General features: G+C 40.8%; 1 protein-coding gene across 1 annotated transcript; it reads right to left on the bottom strand.

The window, feature by feature from the left end:
• On the bottom strand, positions 1-19,693 carry LOC146973130 (pyridoxal kinase-like). Its single transcript, XM_085799396.1, has 11 exons — positions 19,484-19,693; positions 11,704-11,758; positions 5,483-5,587; positions 5,262-5,345; positions 3,167-3,201; positions 2,643-2,728; positions 1,221-1,266; positions 993-1,104; positions 744-880; positions 591-657; positions 1-273 (listed from the first exon to the last, which is right to left on the bottom strand). Exons 1-11 carry the CDS (start codon positions 19,562-19,564, stop codon positions 158-160), a joined length of 924 nt encoding a protein of 307 aa, XP_085655522.1. The 5' UTR covers positions 19,565-19,693; the 3' UTR covers positions 1-157.
• Positions 19,694-20,514: the final 821 nt, after the last annotated feature.

Below are 20,514 nucleotides of genomic sequence, written 5' to 3'. Positions count from 1 at the left end.
GGGGGAGTCTGGATGATGAGGAGGAAATGACAATCAAGGTTTACAGTGATGAGAGATTTACCGAGATACAGGATTTTAGAGATTTATGGGTGGTGAGGAGGAGGAGGAGGAGGAAGAGGAGGAGGAGGGTTAGTATGAGTCTCATGGGTCGGTAATGTTAGGATATGACTGTGGCCTCCGTAACTATAGCAGGGTCCTCTATGTCAGCTTTACTTTGAACCATCCTCAGCTCCAGCTGGGGCGGACTGGGCCTTCGACCAGGACCTGCTAACTCTGAGGGAGAGAGGGACGGCAGACATGGAGAGAGAGGAATATTAATATGTTGCTTTTTTTTTTTTTTTTTTTTTTAACTTTTTTTAATATATATATTTTGGATGAATGAATATATTTGTGCCATTGATGCAGAAGCTGAGATCTGCAGATGTAGACTGTGAAGTAATTTCTTCAATTACTTCCATACAATTATTTCCCTGATCTGAATATAAACTCAATGATAAAACTACATCAAAATTTGAGTTTAGCTCCTGTTTTTTAATTAATAGCCTGTTACTAAAACAGTGTAAATTGGATTTTGTTGGTGCTTTTCTCACCATGGGCATAAGATATGGTCCTCTGGATAACATGGTGCATCACTGAAAATGTCTTCTCACAGGCCGTCTGAGAGGAAGAGAGTAAGAGAGAGTTAATAATGTTTTATAATGACTCAGAATGTATGTGTATTGTTGATCTTTAGCTGTTTGTACCTTTAGGTCATTCGGGTGGTGGTGTGTCCACGCTAGCAGCATAGCAGCAAACAGATCTCCGGTTCCTACGAAGACGGCGTCCACTTTGGGAACTTCTATTCGAACTCTCTGTGTCGTCCTGCTGCCGTCTGGACGAACTGAACAACACAGCACAGAAGAGACCGTTTGTTTGTTTAATTTGTTCCCACACTACATGCAAATGGATTAAAGGTCTCACACACACATACAGTATGTTCTGACATCACCTACCATGGCGTTGGCTGCCCAGCGACACCAGGAAACGGTCTCCCAGTCTGGAGGGCAGATCAGAGGAGGTGATGACCACCGTGTCTGGGCCCATAGCGTGGAGCAGGTCCATCACCTACAGGTGGAGAGTGAGGAAAACATGTAAATAACACAAAGTCTGATGCCAAACAACAGCTTATTCTGGAAATAAAGAAACATTCAAGGAAAGGAAAGAGGGATTCGATCTTTTACCTCGACAGCGTCTTTCTCTGTGCTGATGGTTTTCCCTGTCAATAATCTAAAAGAGAAGAAAACATGTGAGCACTATGTGACTCAGAAACACTGAGGATTAAATTATTAAACAGACAAACAGAGTCAAGTGAGCCTTTGAAATAGAAGAAATAGAATAAATAGAATAGAAGAAAATGTGTTTATTGTGACAGTGAAGGGACACAGAGAGTCCACTAGGTGGAGCAGCTCCACAGTGAAGCTGGAGTCGAGCTCTGACACAATCATCTCTTATAATGTTACTGTTTTTCATGTATGCACCATTTAGTCAATGCAAAACAAACATGGAAAACTCCTTTAATCTGCCTGTTTCTGCATCAGGGTGATAAAAATGGAAATTAAAATAAAAACAACAGACACTGTCTTCTTCTGATTTCACATCTATCAATCAAACTCTTTCATCCTGCATAACTCTTTGTGTTTATGTCACAGTGGGTACGTCTTTAAAACGAAAAACTCAGAACTTTATTTATAAAAATGTTCATTAAGATCCAAATGTTTCCATGGATACCAAATGTACGAGGCTAAGTTCTGTAGCAGTCAGAGAAAACAAGACATCTCGGCTTTCATTGTTTATTTTAACACAGTGCAAGAGCTTCACTGTGTGTGTGTGTGTTGGTGTTAACAATGTGACAATCTGGATTAAAAAACTGTATCATTAAAACAACTTAACCAGGTTTAAGTGAGCAAAGCTGAACCCTTTTTTTTCTGTTAATTCCCCAAAATGGAGGTATTAGATAACAACAGGATGAGTGGTATTACATAAAGATGGTTGGTGCTAATACTCTGCTACAGTTACAGGAGTGAAACGGGGCACGTTGGGTTTAAAATAAATTGTATATTATATATATTTATGTACAGCTCTGGAAAAAAATAAGAGATCACTCTAAAATGTTCTTAATAAATCAGCTTCTCGATTCCAGTGTCTATTGAATTTCAACACAAGCACACCTCTGCTTAATGAGGCATTTAGATGATCACCTGAACATCATATTTAATGAAGATTATAAAAACCACTGCTGCAATTAGAAATTTGGGGTTATTCCACCAATGCTGATTTCTGAACTCTCTGAAGCTTCAAAAAAATGAGTGTTATGTTTTTTAGTAATATATATAAACTTGTTTTCTTTGCATTATTATTTTTCGAGGTCTGACCAGTTGTCATTTTCTGCAAACAAATGCCATAAATGACAATATTGTTATTTCAAATTTGGGAGAAATGTTGTCAGTAAGTGTTTATTTTACTCAAACATACAGTATACCTATAAAGAGTAAAACCAGAGAAACTGATCATTTTGAAGTGGTCTCTCAATGAGTTGTATATAGTATATACACAGTATATATGCACAACTGCAAGTAAATTAAAGCAGAAACACTTGTACTCACTCAGCCTCAAACTGGTTGGGAGTAATAATGTCAGCAACAGGAACGACCTTGTTCTTGTAGACGGGGTAAAGGTTCTGGGGAACGTACTGTGGATGGAGAACAGAAACGAACACGATGAGCTCTGAGGAGGAACAACTACAACAACAAGACGCTCTGCTTCTCTTTCATCTTTGTTTCATGGTCTTGAATTATGAGCAACTAACTGACAGAAAATGATCTTAATCCCCGAAAATGCACATCTGCACAATATATACACATACACACACACACAGACTGAGTCACTGTGTATATGCGCTTCATTCACGTCGCAATAATCCATCTGTCACTGAGAAATGAGCCCTGTAACACCCCCACAACACAAACACACTAAAACACACACACACGGATAGACACACACACTAGGATAAACATTAAAACCCTCCCACACACACATAAAAAAAACCCTTGCTAAAAATCTATCTAATAACAACAGAGACACACAGCTGCACATACAGAGGACAGGATAAAGCTGCCAGTGGCCTCACCATAGATCCATGATCGCCGAGGACCGGGTCACACACTGCAAAGATACAAAAAAAAGAAAAAGCAACAGGATCAGAGTCAGACAGACGTAGACGACCTGTGCTGCTCCAAAACATCATCACATTACATAAAGACTGCAGCGATAGGAGGCATGAAAGTGGATTTGGGGATGTAAACACACTGAAGGCTGCATGTGGAGAGACAGACAGACAGAAAAAGCTCCATCACCACCACGTCCTCTCTAAGAAGAAGAGGAAGACTCGAAGGTTTTACCGACTTATTCTCACTTTTATGAGGTTAATATGGTGAATGCATTCGCTTTAAAGTCCATATTGCTTTGTTTTGCCTCTCCTGTCTGGCTGCTGTCTGAGTTTATCAGAGCTTTGGGGCTGAAAACAGAGAAAAAAAAACTTTAAAAAAACACCTGCTGCTGCTAGAAATCGACACTGATGAGAAACCAAAAACAGTGATGTTGTGTCCAGTGACCTGAACGAGGCCGAGGAGGAGGAGGAGGAGGAGGTGCAGAGTCAGGTGATTATTCTCTGTGGGGTTCTTACTATGAGTGTTACAACAACACAATAAAATACAAATATTGATCGGAGAGCATTTCTTAAGGGGTAAGACCATGAAAAACAACAGGAGGCTACAATAAAATGCTCAGCAAATGTTTCTATGGATATATTTCCTAGTCTTACAATTCAAAATAAACCAATATTTCTTCCTATTAGATTTCGTCAATATTCAAAGTTTCCTTCCCTTCCTTATGCAAGTAGACGTAATACAATACTGTGAGCATTTTTTCAGCCTTAGCTTTGAGAGATCAGTTAGATTTAAGCATATTCATTAATTGAACATATTTCCTTTGAGCCTCAACACATTCAGCATTAAACCAAGGTTTTGTTTTCTGTAATTTCTTTAACATTTTATCAGATTTGTACTGATCTTTACTGCAGGCCGCACATAAACCAAAACATGGTTTGCCTGATGAAGGTCTATGACCAAAACTGAATTGTGCAAATTACCAACAATGACGGGAGTTTCTAATATATAAAGTTTGTCAGACATTTTTCCTCCTACAAACCTGTCCACTACATTAACAGATGTGCGAAGTGAACGACAGGAGCAACAGGTTTTGTTGCCAAATATAGTGAAATGTTTCAGCCATCACGACACCACAGTGTTTTTTCTGTGACAATAACAAACTTCTCAAAAGCATCAGAGCAGCAGAAACACTCCTTCTCTCTTCCTCTTGTCAGTTCTTCACTGTTGTTTTCAGCTCTGACCAACAGGTAGATCACATCACGTTACATCGACAGCTGTTACATAGATCTGGATAGATAGACACTTATATACTACTATATTGTAGCTCAGCAGTTTTTTTTGCACACAACAAAAAAAAAGTGCTTAACAAACACATTATGCATGTCACCCTCTGGTTGCTTATTATTTTGAACAGTGGCAGTAGGTCTTCACTGTATCCACTAACACAGTGTCTGCAGGCCACAGCTGCACCGGCCGTGATCTGAGTGAAAGTGATCGGTGAAACATGAGAGGAAAATCCTCCTGGCCAGAAACACAAACAGAGAGAAGGAGGGAGAGAGACAGAGAGAGAGAGAGGGGGACGTCCCGAGAGTTTGTCCACAGTGAGAGCTGCGTCTTCTCTGGAGATTAATATCAAAATACATAAAACTAATGATTTTATTAATTATTAAGCTATTTTTAACTGTTGATTCAGTTTGGAGACTTTGCTTCACTGTCTCATATAATCTTAATGTTTCATCGTGGTCTAAGCCTGCTGAATGTGATTTTATTTATATTAACGCGCAAATGATTGTTTTGGGGATCATTAATGAATCATACGACTTCGCTTCACTAAACTCAAAAGCTGTTAGACTTTGTGGTCCCCACTGTCGATGCAGCCGTATTTCATTTCCACTGATGCAACAGAAAGTGGATTTTACCCTAAAATATACATATCTTCAACCTTTAGGAAGAATAAAGTGTCCAAACATCGATGTGTTCTTCTGTTGACTGAAACACCAGCTCTATAGAGTCAATAAATCAATACAACAGTTTGATTATGGGCTGGGTTCTTACCATACACCAGGTTGGGGTTGGCTCTCTTCAACTCCTGAACAATGTCCACCACCATCTCCAAGAAGGATGTGTCTCTGGTATACCCTGAACACAACGCACACACACAAGTTATATTGATTTACACATACTTTAAAACTGCTATTTATATCATGTGACTGTATAAATATGTAGATAAATGATCACTTAGGTGTAAATGTGACGAGTTAATGTTGTAAATTCACCTGTTAAAACATAGTCATAGTGGTGCACGTTGTTCAGTTTGATTCCCTCATAAAGAACATGGAGCTCGTCAGCTGTCAACACCTGGCCTTTCCAATGGGAATAACCTGCAGAGAGGAGAGGAGGAGGAGGAGGAGGAGGAGAGGAGAGGAGAGGAGAGGAGTTATTGTGTTATTGTTATTGTGTGCCAACTTGCTGACTCTCACACTTCGCCATCTTTTGTTCTATTAAACTGGCACATGGACAAAAAATAGACACACAAACAGTATATGTGCACAACCAGCTCCTATAGATACTAACACACACACACAAAAATACTCAAACTTTACATTAATAATAATATCATATAGGCTATTGTCACTTAAGTAAAGGACACGCTCATATCCAGCTGTTTCCACATGTTTCTCCCAGCCATGAATCTGAATTACAACAGCAACAACAACAGCAACAACACCTCCTCCTCCTCCTCCTCCTCTTAGTGTAAAAACTCTTCTAACTCTTCCTCCCGTCTGGTTCAGTTACAGAAACTGGAATCTGGTTTTGTTTGGACTTTTCTCTCGCAGCAGGACTCTGAGCATCTTCTGTCCATGTGACTTCTGCCGGGAACTGAGTCGTGTGTGAACTTCAGTGAACCACACAGACAGAAACAACAGAAACCTGAGCCCTGTGTTTTTGGACGTGGATGACGGAGATATCCAGATTACAACACCGCTGACTCCACAGGAGTCTGGATTTTATTTTGTCTCCTCAAAGCTGGTTTTTAAAATTAATCTTGAGAAGAGAAGAGAAGAGAAGAGAAGAGAAGAGAAGAGAAGAGAAGAGAAGAGAAGAGAAGAGAAGAGAAGAGAAGAGAAGAGAAGAGAAGAGAAGAGAAGAGAAGAGAAGAGAAGAGAAGAGAAGTGCAGCTGACTGGTCACGGCCGAGACATGAACTCTTCTTCTTCAGCTCAGTTCCTCAGATTCAGGATGAGACAGTGTTGATACAAGTCGAAGTATTTTAGATGAAAATAACATCTGAGGTAACAAAATACAGGCAGAGATACATCAAATAAACTTTATATCCAACAAATCACATGATCAGCTTCCAGCCAGTCGTACTGTATGAAAGCCTGATCATGATTATTTCAAAATAAAAGTCCACTATAATCAAAGACAATCAATGCACAAACTGTGGGGTGAAACTGTGGAGCTCAAAAACAGCACAAACATAAAACTGTTAAAAAAAATATATACAAAAACATGTTTCTAAATAAATATGAGGATGAGAAAAAGTAGTTTGGAGAGAGGAATATTATTTTGAATGCATAAGGATAGCTGATTCTAAAACTACTGTAAGTGAGCCTGATGGCTTTATCTGTTTGTATTCAGTTGATTTAGTTTGGCTTTGAACATGAGTGATGTAGCAGTGAATAATAACTCGGCTTCCTCCTGCTCCTTTTTGAGCATAATGTTGTTTATTGATTTTTTTTCTCTTTTTTTAATATGTTCGAAATAAAGACTAAACAATCAAGAAAAAAAAAGTAGATAGATTAATGACGAGGATATTTTTAACCATGAGACACACACACACACAGCAGGTCTTAGTGCAGCCTGAAGCCACAGTATCTGGTCAGTCAGGGACAGGAGGAGGAGGGGGGAGGATGAGGACACAGACCCCCCTCCCTCCTATCTAAACACACACACCTACGTTGCACGTGTGTGTGTTGTGTATGTGCTGATGTATGGATGTATAGTGTGTGTGTGTGTGTGTGTGTGTGTGTGTGTGTGTGTGACGGTGGGAACATGCGCTGCTGCTGCGTCTGTCTGCTGCGTGTGACATGTTTGCTGCTGCAGGCCGATGATGTCGCAGCTCCAGGTGAGTCACAGCCAGGTCACGTGGTCGTGATGGTGATGGTGGCAGCGGTGATGGTGGTGGTGGTGGAGGGGGTTCTGGTTGCTAAGCAACAAGCCGAGAGAAAGCCAAAGGGGCTAAGAAAAAGAGATGAGCAGTCAGAGCGCTGTGTGTGTGTGTGTGTGTGTGTGTGTGTGTGTGTGTGTGTGTGAGGAGGCAGGCCTACAGATAAGAGCTTCTGTCGTCATCATTCGCTGCTGTCGCAACTCACACAGGCCTGCTGCTGTTTACTGCTGCGTCCTGTCGCTCTCTCTCTCTCTCTCCGTCATCCTCAGTCTTTCATTTTTTCCTGTCCTGTCTCTGTGTCTCCATTCACCTTCTCCGTCCCCGTCTTCTTCTTCTTCTTCAATATGCCACACCAAATTACACGCTCTCCTCCGAGAAATGAGGAATTGCAAATGTTAATAATTTTCCAACACACGAGATCTGATTAAGCCGGAGCGCTGCTGCTGCTGCTGCTGCAGTCTCTCTCTCTCTCTCTCTCTCTCTCTCTGGCATTTTTATGTTAATGTCACTCAAACAAAACACAATCAACACTGTAGATGAGAGCAGTTTGTCCTCGTCTGATCCTACAGTCCACCAAGAAGAGCAGCGAGCAGGAGTACAACAGTTCTTACTACATGCACTTGATTTTACTGGTGGTTTAGCAAGAAGACGCAATAGACAGCTGTGTTTTTACGGTTTCTTGGAGATTATAAAATGCTGTGCAGCGTTTTAGCCCCAGATCAGTCTAAAACTCTTAAAGCTTAAATCTATAAGTCTTAATTACGCCCCTAAAACATCTTATTGCATTTTTTACATGGGCTGTATGAAGTCTGAGCACAAAAACTGAGCTGATGTCTCGTCATCATCCACAACAGACTGAAGTCACAGCTGCCTCATCCCACAAAAACAAACACAAACAAACCGAAGACACAAGAAAAGCAAACCTACAAACTAAACATGAATCAACTGTAAGATAAAGAAGAGGATCCTGTATTGAGGCAGTAAACAGGATGGAAAACAAACCCCCGACAGGTGTTGTGCTGCTTTTCTCTCTGGTTGTGTTGTTGTGTGATATAAAACTGTTTCCAGCTCTGATGATGTTCGACTGAATCCAGACTTCAGCAGCTAAAATGTCAATTACAGCCTTTCATCCGTCTCCGCATCTGATGCTGCTCGCCCACACAACAACATCAACAACAACAACTAAGAGAAGATTAACTCCACTATTTTTAAGTTCAGCGTCATCCATCTTAATAACCAATGAAACGACAGGACATCATCATGGAAACTGGCTGCTTCCAAACAACCTGCTCATGATTGAGTGTGGAGTCGAACCTGCATCATCATCATCCACATGTTAACCAGCCTGTCGACCTTTTCCAGCTCCGAGCTGAACAGCACTGAGTCAGTGGTCATTACATAGAGTGGGTTTATGATTACTGGTTAAATTAGACCAAAAAAGGAAACTAGACAAAAACGCAAACCAAGGAGAAAAGAACAAATTCAAAGACATTATGAATAAAATACTAGGGATGGGCGAGTACCAATAGCAGGTAACGGTATCGGACCGATACCGGCCTTATTTCAAAGTATTGGTACTCATAAAGGCTGCTGATATCGGCTGCCGATTTATAGGCAAAAAAAAATCAAGTTTCTTTGGTTCCATTTGATTTATTTAACATAAACTGGTCTTTCCTGTAGGATTTATTTTAGGCTACAAGCTTGTTTCTCAGCACATATTAACTATCATGACAACATAACAAAGCACTGACAAATAAGACTGATGTGAACATTTACTGTATATCAAACTCTGTAACACTCATCACACAAGCCACACATGCTCTCCCTGTGTGACGGCCTGGGCAGTAGACAGTCTGAGGACAGAGAGCTTTCAGGTCGAAGTCTATAATAATGAAATGCACTGATGAGACTGTGCTAGGTAAAAAACTCCGGTATAGACCAGGCTAAAATGTATGCAGCTGTACCACTGGTCCTGCTGCACCGGACGCGGTGCAGAGCCGGCATACCTGTCGCTCAGCAGCACACCGTAACCTGACGCTCTCATTTTTTAAAAACCGGGATAGTTCCACAGCCAACGTAATGCTACATTGAGCCGAGCTTGAGACCAACATACAACACGTAACAGTGGCGTTGTTCCCTTCTCTTTTCACCGACAGCCCCATCCCCCCTTGTTTGCATGACAAATAACACTAGAGCATAATTGCAGCCTGTGTGTAACAAAATCGCGTTTGATCAATCATTGAGCCCTTTGTGCAAGTGACACTTAACTCATCTTTTGTTTTAATGTTTACAGTTCTTTTTTTCTCACGGCGTGCCCCTCCTTTAAAAACTCTGGCGCCCCCCAGGAGAGGCGCGCCCCACAGTTTGAAAAACACTGCTCTATACAAACACCACAGTTTCCGCTACGTACACAGGCCCGCTGCTTCAGAATCTGGTCAGGCAGGCAGACACAACCAGATGCTCGGCTTTTCACTAAACAACGATACAATATAGCCCAAAAGTTTAACATCACGTGTCCTTTTCTTTTCTCTCCCTGCTCACATTGATGGGCACACACAGATCTGACGTCTCTCTCTCTCCGGCTGCTGTACAAGATGATCTGTCATTGTGGTAATTGAAATTTTGTGTATATAAAAATACAAGCACTCTATCGGTGAGTATTCGGTATCGGTGAGTAATCAAGAGTGAGTACTCTTACTCTTTCTGAAGAAAAAAATAAAAAATAATAAAACACTGTGAGTATAAGAGGCAGGATCATCTGAGTCTGGATCTGGACCGTGTCTGTTTCCAGTGTGAAGACGACAACAGGCAACAGCTGAGCAGATGTGTTTGTTTTCACAGGACTCAGCTGATTCACGCTTCAAGTTCACTTTGCGTTAATAACACGAGCTGAGGCGGAGGCTGAGGCCGACCACCCGTCACCGCAACACGACTGGAGCTGCACAATCACTCACTCATGGGACCGACAATTAGATCAAGATCTTATGATGAAAGGATGCAGACGCCCCCGCCGGGGCAAATCAGTCACAAGTTGCATCATAAAACCTTTTTCTTTTTTCTTTTTTTGGGGTCAAAATCAGATTAGTGCATATTTTGCCTGATAAACGTCATGTGTTGTTAATAAACTTTATTATTCCAAATATTTGACACACAGCGATCGCTTTGACTAAAATGCAGCCACTCTGATCTTTTGTTTTTGTTTTTTTTGTTCAGTGTTATTGTGACAGTCGACAATAAACACAAAGAAGCTCCTGTGAGTGACAGCTGTGCAGCACTCCACATGTCATATGGCATAATGTTGCATAACAGGAATGTTTTGTCAGCAGAAGACACTGTACATATGTCGACCAAAGATCACACCACATACTTCCTACTGACTTTAAACTTTACAATATATCAGTGTTTTTTAAGAGGATATGATGTATTTTGACAAATTTTAACCAAGATGTTAAACACAAGTTTAAAGTGAGCTTTAGGGACGAGTGCAAAACAATGAATATGCAAAAACAAAAAGATGTGCATCTCTCATCTAGGCCTACAAACATATTCCAATTCAAGAAAATGCTAATACAAGTAATGACAAGTAATTAATGACTCGCACTTTTATTAGTGTGAAAATGTAAGATTGAAACTTTGTTTGTGTGTTGTGTTTTTGTTTGTTTTGCTTATTTCAATGTAAGACTGTTGCTCAGTGACTTATTTCAGAACAATTTTATGTATTGAGTGAGGGGCAGGCAATACAAGAAGTATCATCTCCCTGCTGCTTTCCCACCAGGGAATAAGAAAGGATTGTATTGTGGTATGTTGTGTTTATAGGGAAAAGACGTGGAATTACCTTGGTTGGAACAAATAAAGACAAAAAAAATGGAAATAATTGTGGATTTAACCTAAAAAAATGGACATATACAGACTGGGTGAGCTCTTAAACATGAACAGTATTTATTCCTACAAGCAGCATCTGACTGAGACATCAGTCCCAAGACTGACAGGGAGGATAAATATGAATGGAGCCCGTGTCCCCTCGGTGTTGGAGATCTGCTCCGGTGTCAGGGAACGAGGTGAGTGACCTCCCTTTAAAAAACACGACTCACTCAGCTGGTGACTCGTCAGCCTCCACACGGCCACCGCTGCCTCCACCACCACAAGCATCTCTCTCTCTATCTCTCTATCTCTCTTTCTTTCTAGCGCTCGCTAACACCTCATCACGACACCAGAGGCACCGACTGACTCATACACACCCACACACACTAAATAAAACATGCACAAACACACAGACACACACACACATGCCTGTAAGAAAATGTGCGATTATACCAGAGAGTCTTACCTGTATGGTTGGAGAACTGGACAGAGTTAATAGAGTCCACCTCAAACCCCAAAACCTGCAGACAGAGAGGAGATGGTTGAAGAGATTAGTTGTTGAAACGAATACATCACACAGTATAGAAAAGTGCAATATAGTGTTTAGTGTTAGAAACGCTTCTTGTTCTTCAGGCTCTGTGGCTCCTCATTCAATATGAACTAAATGAATGAATACTTATATGAAAGTGCCAAGTTGCAGCTTTAATGTGAGTGGGTTTACATCAGTAGCTACTGAAGAGCTGTGTGGGAGGTGAAGCCCCTTTTAACACAATTAAAACTCCTCAAAAGTGGACAGTTGGCTACTTAATGCATCTTGGACACCTGTGTGTCATTTTGTGAGGTATTTGTGCATCTCTTTACAGTCATTTAACATCTTATTTTTGTCGTTTTGCATCTCATTTTGGTTGTTTTGCGACTTTCAAACCAGAAATATTAACATTCTGCAGGAAATAAAACTCAGTTTGACTCTGTCAGAGATAAAAACAACATCCTCTCAACAAATCTGCACCGAGCTGGAGCGCTGACAAAAACAACAACTCCTCCTGGTGTCCTCCCCCTGTTCTCTCCATCTTTTTCTACAGATATCTTTAAAAAAATAAAATATTTCCACAGAGAGAGAGAGAAAGAAGAGCCGCCACGTGAGTCGTCCACATGTGCAGCCAGTTTGTTATCTGAATGACTTTATTTAATTGAGCTAAAGCAGGAAGGAGGCAGCGTGAATGAGTTCTTTGTTCTTTTCAATTGACTGCAACTTTGAGATAGAAGGACGCTCATTCACAGGAGACAGGATGTGTCCCCCCCTCCCCTCTCTCCATCACCAGAGAAAAGGAGTGCAGATGTTAACTTTGACCTTGAAATCACCACTGTGTGAATCCAGCACGTTTCCTGAATAAAAGGCAAGGCGACATGTTGTATTTATAATATATCACCAGATCAACACAGGATCAGGAAACATGTTCATCTCTGACACGACGTGGTGCTAATCCTTTAATATTAGTGCTGTAAGAACCAACTCCTGGTGGAAATACAGATGTGTAAATGATCACTTAACACCTGCTGCTCCTGATCTGTGTGATATATTCTATTGATATCCTGTGGGAAAATCCTACATCTGCCCTCCTCTATTAGGAGGTCAAAGGGACATTTCAGCAAAAGTAATTCCCTCCTTAATTAAGGTGAGTACCTAAATATTAAATAATACTGGGGTGTGCACATTAAGATTTGAAGAATGCTTATTTTCAATCTTTATCTTTCATTTTGTATATAAATTGCTATTTTCTCTCTGTCTTTTAATGTGTTATCATCTTTCTTTTACTTTAAAGACCACCACTGTTGTTTTTACATAGGAGAGGTATTTTGGCTTCCACCTCTCCTGCACAATGTTTAATTTCACTGTTTTAATTGTTTTAATGTCGGCTATATGATGTGCAAATAAACTAAACCAAACTAAACTAAACTTAACTAAACTGAACGTCTTCTGCCAGTTTATTAAACCTACTTTTCTCCCAGAGCCGTTTATCAAACGGACTCCTTTGACAGACAGGAACAACCTGTCTATTACAGCATGTTCCTTCAGAAAGCAAAGTGCCTGTTGATGTAAAACAGTATTTACGGCCTTCTGATGCAGATGGGGCTAAGAATACGCTATTTAGGTCACATCTTTTATCGCTCTATTCATGAGCCTCAAGTCAGTGACACAGATAGACCGTGTGTTTACGTTGCCGCCGACTGGAAAGCTTCCACTCGAGCATCTTCAGAGACGGAGGAGAGCAAATTAACGTATTTAGGAAAAGTAAACATTTAACCTTTTTTTGAGGAAACACTTCTGACTTGATTGATATGTCTTCTTGTTCCTGAATCAGTTTATAAATGCAGCCAGCCACTCTGTAATCTGACAGGTCCAATGTTTACCAACACAATCCTTACTTTAGCGGGATAAGTCTGCTAACAGAGCATGACACACACATGATGAGCCGGAAGCTCATCAGGATATTAACTGTCCTGGAACCAGGAAATGTTTCTTAAGGCTAGTAATACGCTAATTAGCATATTCATGATGTAACTGCATCTTATCTGCATATTGTCCATTTCTGCTCTTTATGTGTTTCTTCTCTCTCTGCTACTGACGCAGTATCGAGATATATTATAGTGATATTGTACCGAGTGTCAATCTGAACAGACAAAGAATTTTATCTTATTAGAAAAACCAGGTGTAAACAACAAAGTTTTCATTTGGACACATCATTTGCAGTTGAAAAACTGCTCATGTACTGCAGCATGTTGTACTTTTTTTAAGGGACGCACGCATTGTGAAATTCTGGGCCGATACCGATGTTTAGAATAACAATTTGGGCGATGTTTTTTGTCTGTTGTTTATTCTTCTTTTGTGTAAAGGAAACCAAGAAATCTTAATTTCTCCCAAAAAACCTGACATCTCTGCCCACTTAACTTTAACAAATTGAACTTGCACGAGCTTTCTTGCATCTTGACAGAGTCACACCCCCCAAAAAATGAGGAAAAAAAATACAAGCTTCTCCTCTGAGTCAGCACAATCTGCCACTTAACATCGGCCACTGCCATCAGTATCTCCGATGGCTGATGTCAGTCAGTGAGGTGAATATCAGCCGGTACCGATGTTCAGCCTCTGGTGATTCACATTTTTAGTGCAAAAATGAAGTTACAAGATTTGTCATGGAGTGCTCTCTTGTTGATAAACAGCCAGCCGTTGACACGAGGGAAAAGTGTTGGCTAACACAATGTTGTTACTATATCCAGATTATCAATCACATTCAGGGATGGACAACAAATGACTAAGATGATTATTTGATCATCAACATTAAGACGACTCCTCTGTTGATCAACCAAACAACCAACTTAAAGGACAATTCCGGGCAAATTAAACCTGGGGTTATAGTTCCCTAATATTTTAGGTCTAAAAAAAAGTCTTGCAAGAACTCGCCAAGTCTCACGTGAGAGTCAAGTTGACGGCAAACTATGTTCACAGGTCGTCTGAAGCTCCCATTTGTTTCAACAAAGGAATATCAACTCAGAGCCACAACGTCTTCGTAGCAGTGAGCGTAAGTCTGGATATTGTTTATTTTACCTGTAAATGTACTGAGTGTGTCAACTTAATTCTTTCGGGAGACTTTCTATTAACAGCTCTGTTTACAAACACGTCGGCTTTCTTGATGTGAAGAAAGAAACCCCTCGGTGTTTGTTTGAAGACATCTGACGCTGTCTGTGGGGGGAAATGTGCGGCTCTGAGGGATGTAAACAGCCTAAACAGGGAAGATCAGTCTGCAGACAGACAGAACTACTGCATAACAGGAGCAATTAAAAAGGAAAATCTTCAGATTCACTCTTTTAGACTTTAAATATTAGGAAACTATAGCCCCAGGTTGAATTTGCTCAGAATTGTCCTTTAAAGGTTCATTATGAATATTATCAAACACCTCCAGTACCAACATGCTTAGTTCTTCTATTGTGCAGCGTGATCTTGACATAATGTCCTTTCTTTTTGTTAAATTAATTGTGAGGCTTCAGTTTACATTTGTCAGGAAAGCAAAGGGACCAGAGCTGATATCACATCAGTGGCTCTATAACACTGTTTCTATGTGGAAGCTGAACGTATCGAGGCTGTGACTGTGGCAGCTTGTCTCCATCTTCACTGACGTCATCAGGAGGAATCCTGCAGCAGCCAATGTGAGCGCTGCTGCTTCTTCTTCTTCCTCTCCTTCTCCTTCTCCTTCATCCAGTCGTCTGCTGCCTCTCTGCTGACATGCCTCAGATTCTCCATCCTGTCAGCGCAGGGAGAGGGAAACCCTGCACGCTCGCTGACGAGACCACACCGTCATCATCATCATCAGCGTCGTCGTCGTCATCGTTGCCAACGTCGTCTTATCCTTCATCTGCAGCACCGACTGAATCATGGTTATTACTCTGAAAAATGAGAGCAGCTCCGGTGCTGACCTGTGGGCTTTCTGTTTATGAGTCTATATTTAACACACTGCCAGTTTTTTCTTCTTTTTCTTTTTTTTCTCTCATGACCACAAGCATCAGTGGGAGCTCATTCACAAACCGACTGCAGCACACCACCATCCAAATACACTGTGAAGCTGCTGTTAATCAAGCTGCCATTGGTTCCTTCTCAACATCTCATTTAAGTTTATCAGACATGTCCATGTCCAAGACAAAATGACAATTATTTGATGTTTCCAACTTGATTGTTTCACCATTTTCCAGAAAAAAAGCTATTCAAAAAACACCTGCTGATGTGTTACAGAAAAAAAAATAACTGACAGCTTTATCAGTAACGAAACTAACAATAACTCGGAGGCGGCTTGGAGTTAAAACACTGTGACTGAAGGGTTTGTCTCTTTTAGTTTTCAAGCAACAACAACACCCTTCGGTGCAAATTAGAGTGAAATATAAAGCTGGTTTCATCTCTGCAATAATCTGAAAGTGAAAACAAGTGAGAGACATTCTGCATGACCGGTTTAATTTCTCACCAGAGGAACAGCGCCGTAAGATATCGCTACAGCATCTCTACCACTCATTATAGTTCATTTAAATGGTAAAATGTCATATTTAGCTGCATGCAAGTCTACTTAACGGTTTTTTTTTGTCTTTTTGCAGGTGCACTGTAAAAAGACTTAGGAAGACTTTATTGAGTAATGTAAAATTTGTGAGGTAATGGACAGCACTATTGTGTTTTTGACAAATGTAGTACATTTCAAAATTAGGAAGATGCATTTCAATTCTCATGTTTGTCAACCAGAATAACAAAATGTGGGAATAATAAAGCTGCCATAGTACATTAAAAATCATACTTTATCCAGAAAACACTAATGTGGGTATCTGTGCTGCTCTAACACCTGAGCTCCCCATGGACCAACGTTAAGTGCAAGTGCTACCAACACATTTACTGTAATGCATATTGATATTAACACACATGGGGGCGAAAAAAGAAAGAAAAACTAGAAACTGGTGTCTCAAAAAAAAAAAAAAAGAAGCCACATGCATCATCAATAATATTGACTGAACTTAACAGTGAGCCACCTCGGGTTAAGCTGTGAGCAGCTCTGGTCTTTATAATGTGCTGGTTAATAGTAATAGTGTCTAGAAGAAGCCTTAGTAAGTGGCGCTGGTCAACATTATTTTAACATTAGGCTGGTACAAACGGGCCTTAATCAGGCGTAGTAGCTGAACATTAGTGTCGGCACTGAACCCTGGTGACATGCATCAAAGCCCAGCAGCCATTAGGATAACTGCAAAATACATCCTGGAGCGCTGCAGGCTAAAAATAGACTCGGCACTTCTTACAACAAGTGACTGTCTTCTAAGGATGATGACGGGACGTGCAGTGCACCGCCAGGCCGACGATGGCCTCACCATCGCTGCCCGCAGCCACATCGCTGCCTGGCTGCTCCGCTTGGGGATAAATATTCAACTATAACAATCACCGGCATCGTTATTCTGCAATTAGACCTCCAAAAGCAATCACTGGTTTCATCCTACTGTCAACATTAGGGCTCATAAAAGGGAAATGGCTATCACTTTCATAGCCGGGAGGAGCCAATAACCTCTGCGTCCTTTCACAAAATATCAAATCAATGGCTTGTTTTGAAAGCACTTGCTCTTTTTGACCCCTAATTCTGATAGTTATGCCTTCATGTAAAGCACTCTGCCAGCGATACCTTTTCAGTGAGGGCTTTTATTTCCACCGTGGATGCAGCTAATGACGCAACACCAGAGTGATTTGTTCCTATAATTAAACTAAAGAACAAGCCACATGTTGAGCCAGTCAAAAGCTGCACTCAACAGTTCTTCATCTGCAAGTGTTTTACAATCCAGGTTAATTGACTGATGCCTGCTGCCCTCCCTGCTCTCTTAGATAACAGGAAAAATTAAATCTATCATCCATGTCCTAAGCTGCTGTTTGCTATCGTGGTGAACACATTGAGCTGTCAGTCAGTTTAAAAATTAATCTTGAGATTAACCATTAACATAGTGTAAAGAATCAGTGCTTATATCACTTCCCAGCTTAATGATGCACTGTAAACTGACCATGAGGTGCCCTAATGCAAACCAGACACTGGCCGACAACTATCATAACAATAAAACATGATACAGGAATATAATATGCTGATAAGTAGAGCTGGACGGTATGACAGCCAATCTATATCAAGATAAATCTGCAGAATAACACTGATGAGAAATAAAAGGACATGCATTTCTGTTATCACAACCCTTAGTTCAATTATCAATTAAATACACCGAATTGATTGGTTGGTTGCCATTTTGATAAGATGTCAGTGGTGGTCGGTTGTAGCATCATATTTTGAAATTTAACAGCAGGTAAAGTGTAAAAAGAGAGAAGAAATCAAAGACCAGACTCATGTTCAATGAACGTTTTCGATAACTGAGAAAGTCGTCTGTGAGTTTATGTTGTCATCATCACGTACAATTATTGTAATGAATCCCAACCATAACACTGTCACGTCTCTGGCAAACGTATAAAACATCAACGATAACCTTTTTCCACAGGTGTATCAGAAAACTCAAGTCTGGAAATAGCTGTATTGATTATTTACCTAGTATCTTGTAGTACAGACTTGTAGGTTATCAACCACAGGAGGACGGATATGTCCATCCAGATGTTCCCACAGACATCCAGACCATTACAGTTGTCTGCTTTGCTTGTCGAGCCAATGAGGGAAACCTGAGGGATCTACCATGTGGTGGTGAATGAATAATAAACTGCATGGGGGACAAGCACAAATTTACCCTCTGACCTTTGGGATGATCATTAACTCGCTTTTTTTTTTTTTTTTTTGCAAATCCTGTTGGCCAGTGTGTAGCTATACCATGAGTGAGAGGCCAGCTGAGGACTGACTTGCACTGACCTGTGATTGAAAACATTTCCCCGTCTAACAGATAGTGTCATTCCCCACACACTCATCCAAAGTAGGGGTCATTTGATTAACACCTGGGGGTCCATTATCGGACACAAACTCTGCCACCAACTGCAAACACAACCTTGTCATTGATAACATCAAATAAATAGCATTCAGTTTATATAACATAAGTAGGTTTTTATATGTTGTTGTTGGCACGATTGGCCAATAATAAAAGCTTTACGAAATAAAACACCCATTATCGGACACCCTCAATGACAGGTGACGTGCTGTGATGTTTCCCAATGAATCTACTGAGTTCAACGCGAAACGCTGTCAGATAAACAAGAAAACGTCTCATTCTGTCGTATTTCACATCCATCATCATCATCATCATAATCATCCAGTGAAAAAATGATTTATGGGATGGACCTACCACATCTTTAGCACGACACCTGTCTCGGCGTTATTTGTTGCTTAGCTACACATCTGTGTTACTATTTAGGCTACTACGAATTGAAATAACACCATTTAAGGGCGTTTTGACATTGAAATGGCAGCGGGAAAAAAAAATACAACTCACTCAACAACGGGCCACAAATGAACTCATCCAGCAGCGGTGGTTCAGGCGGATGGATGACCGATGACCGTCGGCAAAGATTGTACCAACTTTGTAGCCTACGATTTATATTACCACGTATCGTTACAAATCTCTGTAGTTACATCAGTCCTTTTTCCCTATTGATGCATTGATTGAAAGTGGTGGTTAAATCTGGTGCGTTAAAGGGGCGATCAGCCGTGCCAGACCGGGTGGTGTCCGATAATGGGTGCATGCGAGTTTGTATTTACCTGTAATGGGAACGAGGCGCTCTTGTTGCCCACATATCCCCGGACTACATGGCTCTGTATGGACAGAACACGGCACTCCATGGCGGCTCCCGGTCAGCCGAGGAGAGATGCAGGATAATCCGTAATTTCAACGATAATCACGTCTGCACATAACAGTAACGAGGAGGGGGGGAAACAAAAAAGGAAAAAAAACAAAACCAAAACCAAAAACCAAAAAAACGTCAACACCACGCCGGGTTTAGTTAGTGTTGGTTGGTTAGATAGTTCCTAGTTAACCAGCCGTGTGTCGGTCACACCGCGTAAAGGATGGCGCTGCTGGTGGTGGTGGTTGTGTGGTGTGAGAGCGCGTGTGGTGGTTGTAACGGCTGATGTAGAGAAGGGCAAAACACACACTCACACACTCTCACATTCACATTCACACACACACACACACACACACACTCACACACACAGACGTACGCCGGTTTTCTGCACAGGCACTCTGAGTGACCGCCTAAACGGGATGACGTCAGCGCAGGGCCAGCCGAGCGCATCCTGATCAACACAGCTGGATTTGAATGAAATGAACGTGAATGACAAGTTATTATTCATCTATTTTGTCCTATTCTTCTCCTCTATTTATATTATAGCTGAATTTGTTTTTATATATATTTAAAAAAACAACAACATTTTATTAATTTATTATTTAGATGTGTATTTTCCCTATCAAAAATAAAAGACAGTCTCTGCATGGCAATTGAATGAATTAAATTGAATGAATCAACAAAAATTAAGTCCATTTGACTTGATTCAATTGCCTTTGACCTGGACAAATGAGAATTTGCACAGAAAAGACACTACTATAATAACATACACCAATTTTCTTTTCTTTCTTTTTTTTGCTGAATTAATGCTGAAGTCTGGTGCTGTGTTCATTTTTTTTGTGTATGTGTGTGTGTGCGTCCGTGGCTGTGACTCACACCGTCTTTATCACAGAGTCGTGACTGAGGGGGGATTTGACTTTGGCTATAGAAGACTGCCTCTATCACCAC

The sequence above is a fragment of the Trachurus japonicus genome, chromosome 15 (genome assembly GCF_045865225.1).
Source record: "Trachurus japonicus isolate A0001 chromosome 15, Traja_1.0".
Lineage (NCBI taxonomy): Eukaryota > Metazoa > Chordata > Actinopteri > Carangiformes > Carangidae > Trachurus > Trachurus japonicus.
Note: the sequence above shows the minus strand (reverse complement) of the source record. Positions and strands in the feature narration are given on the sequence as shown.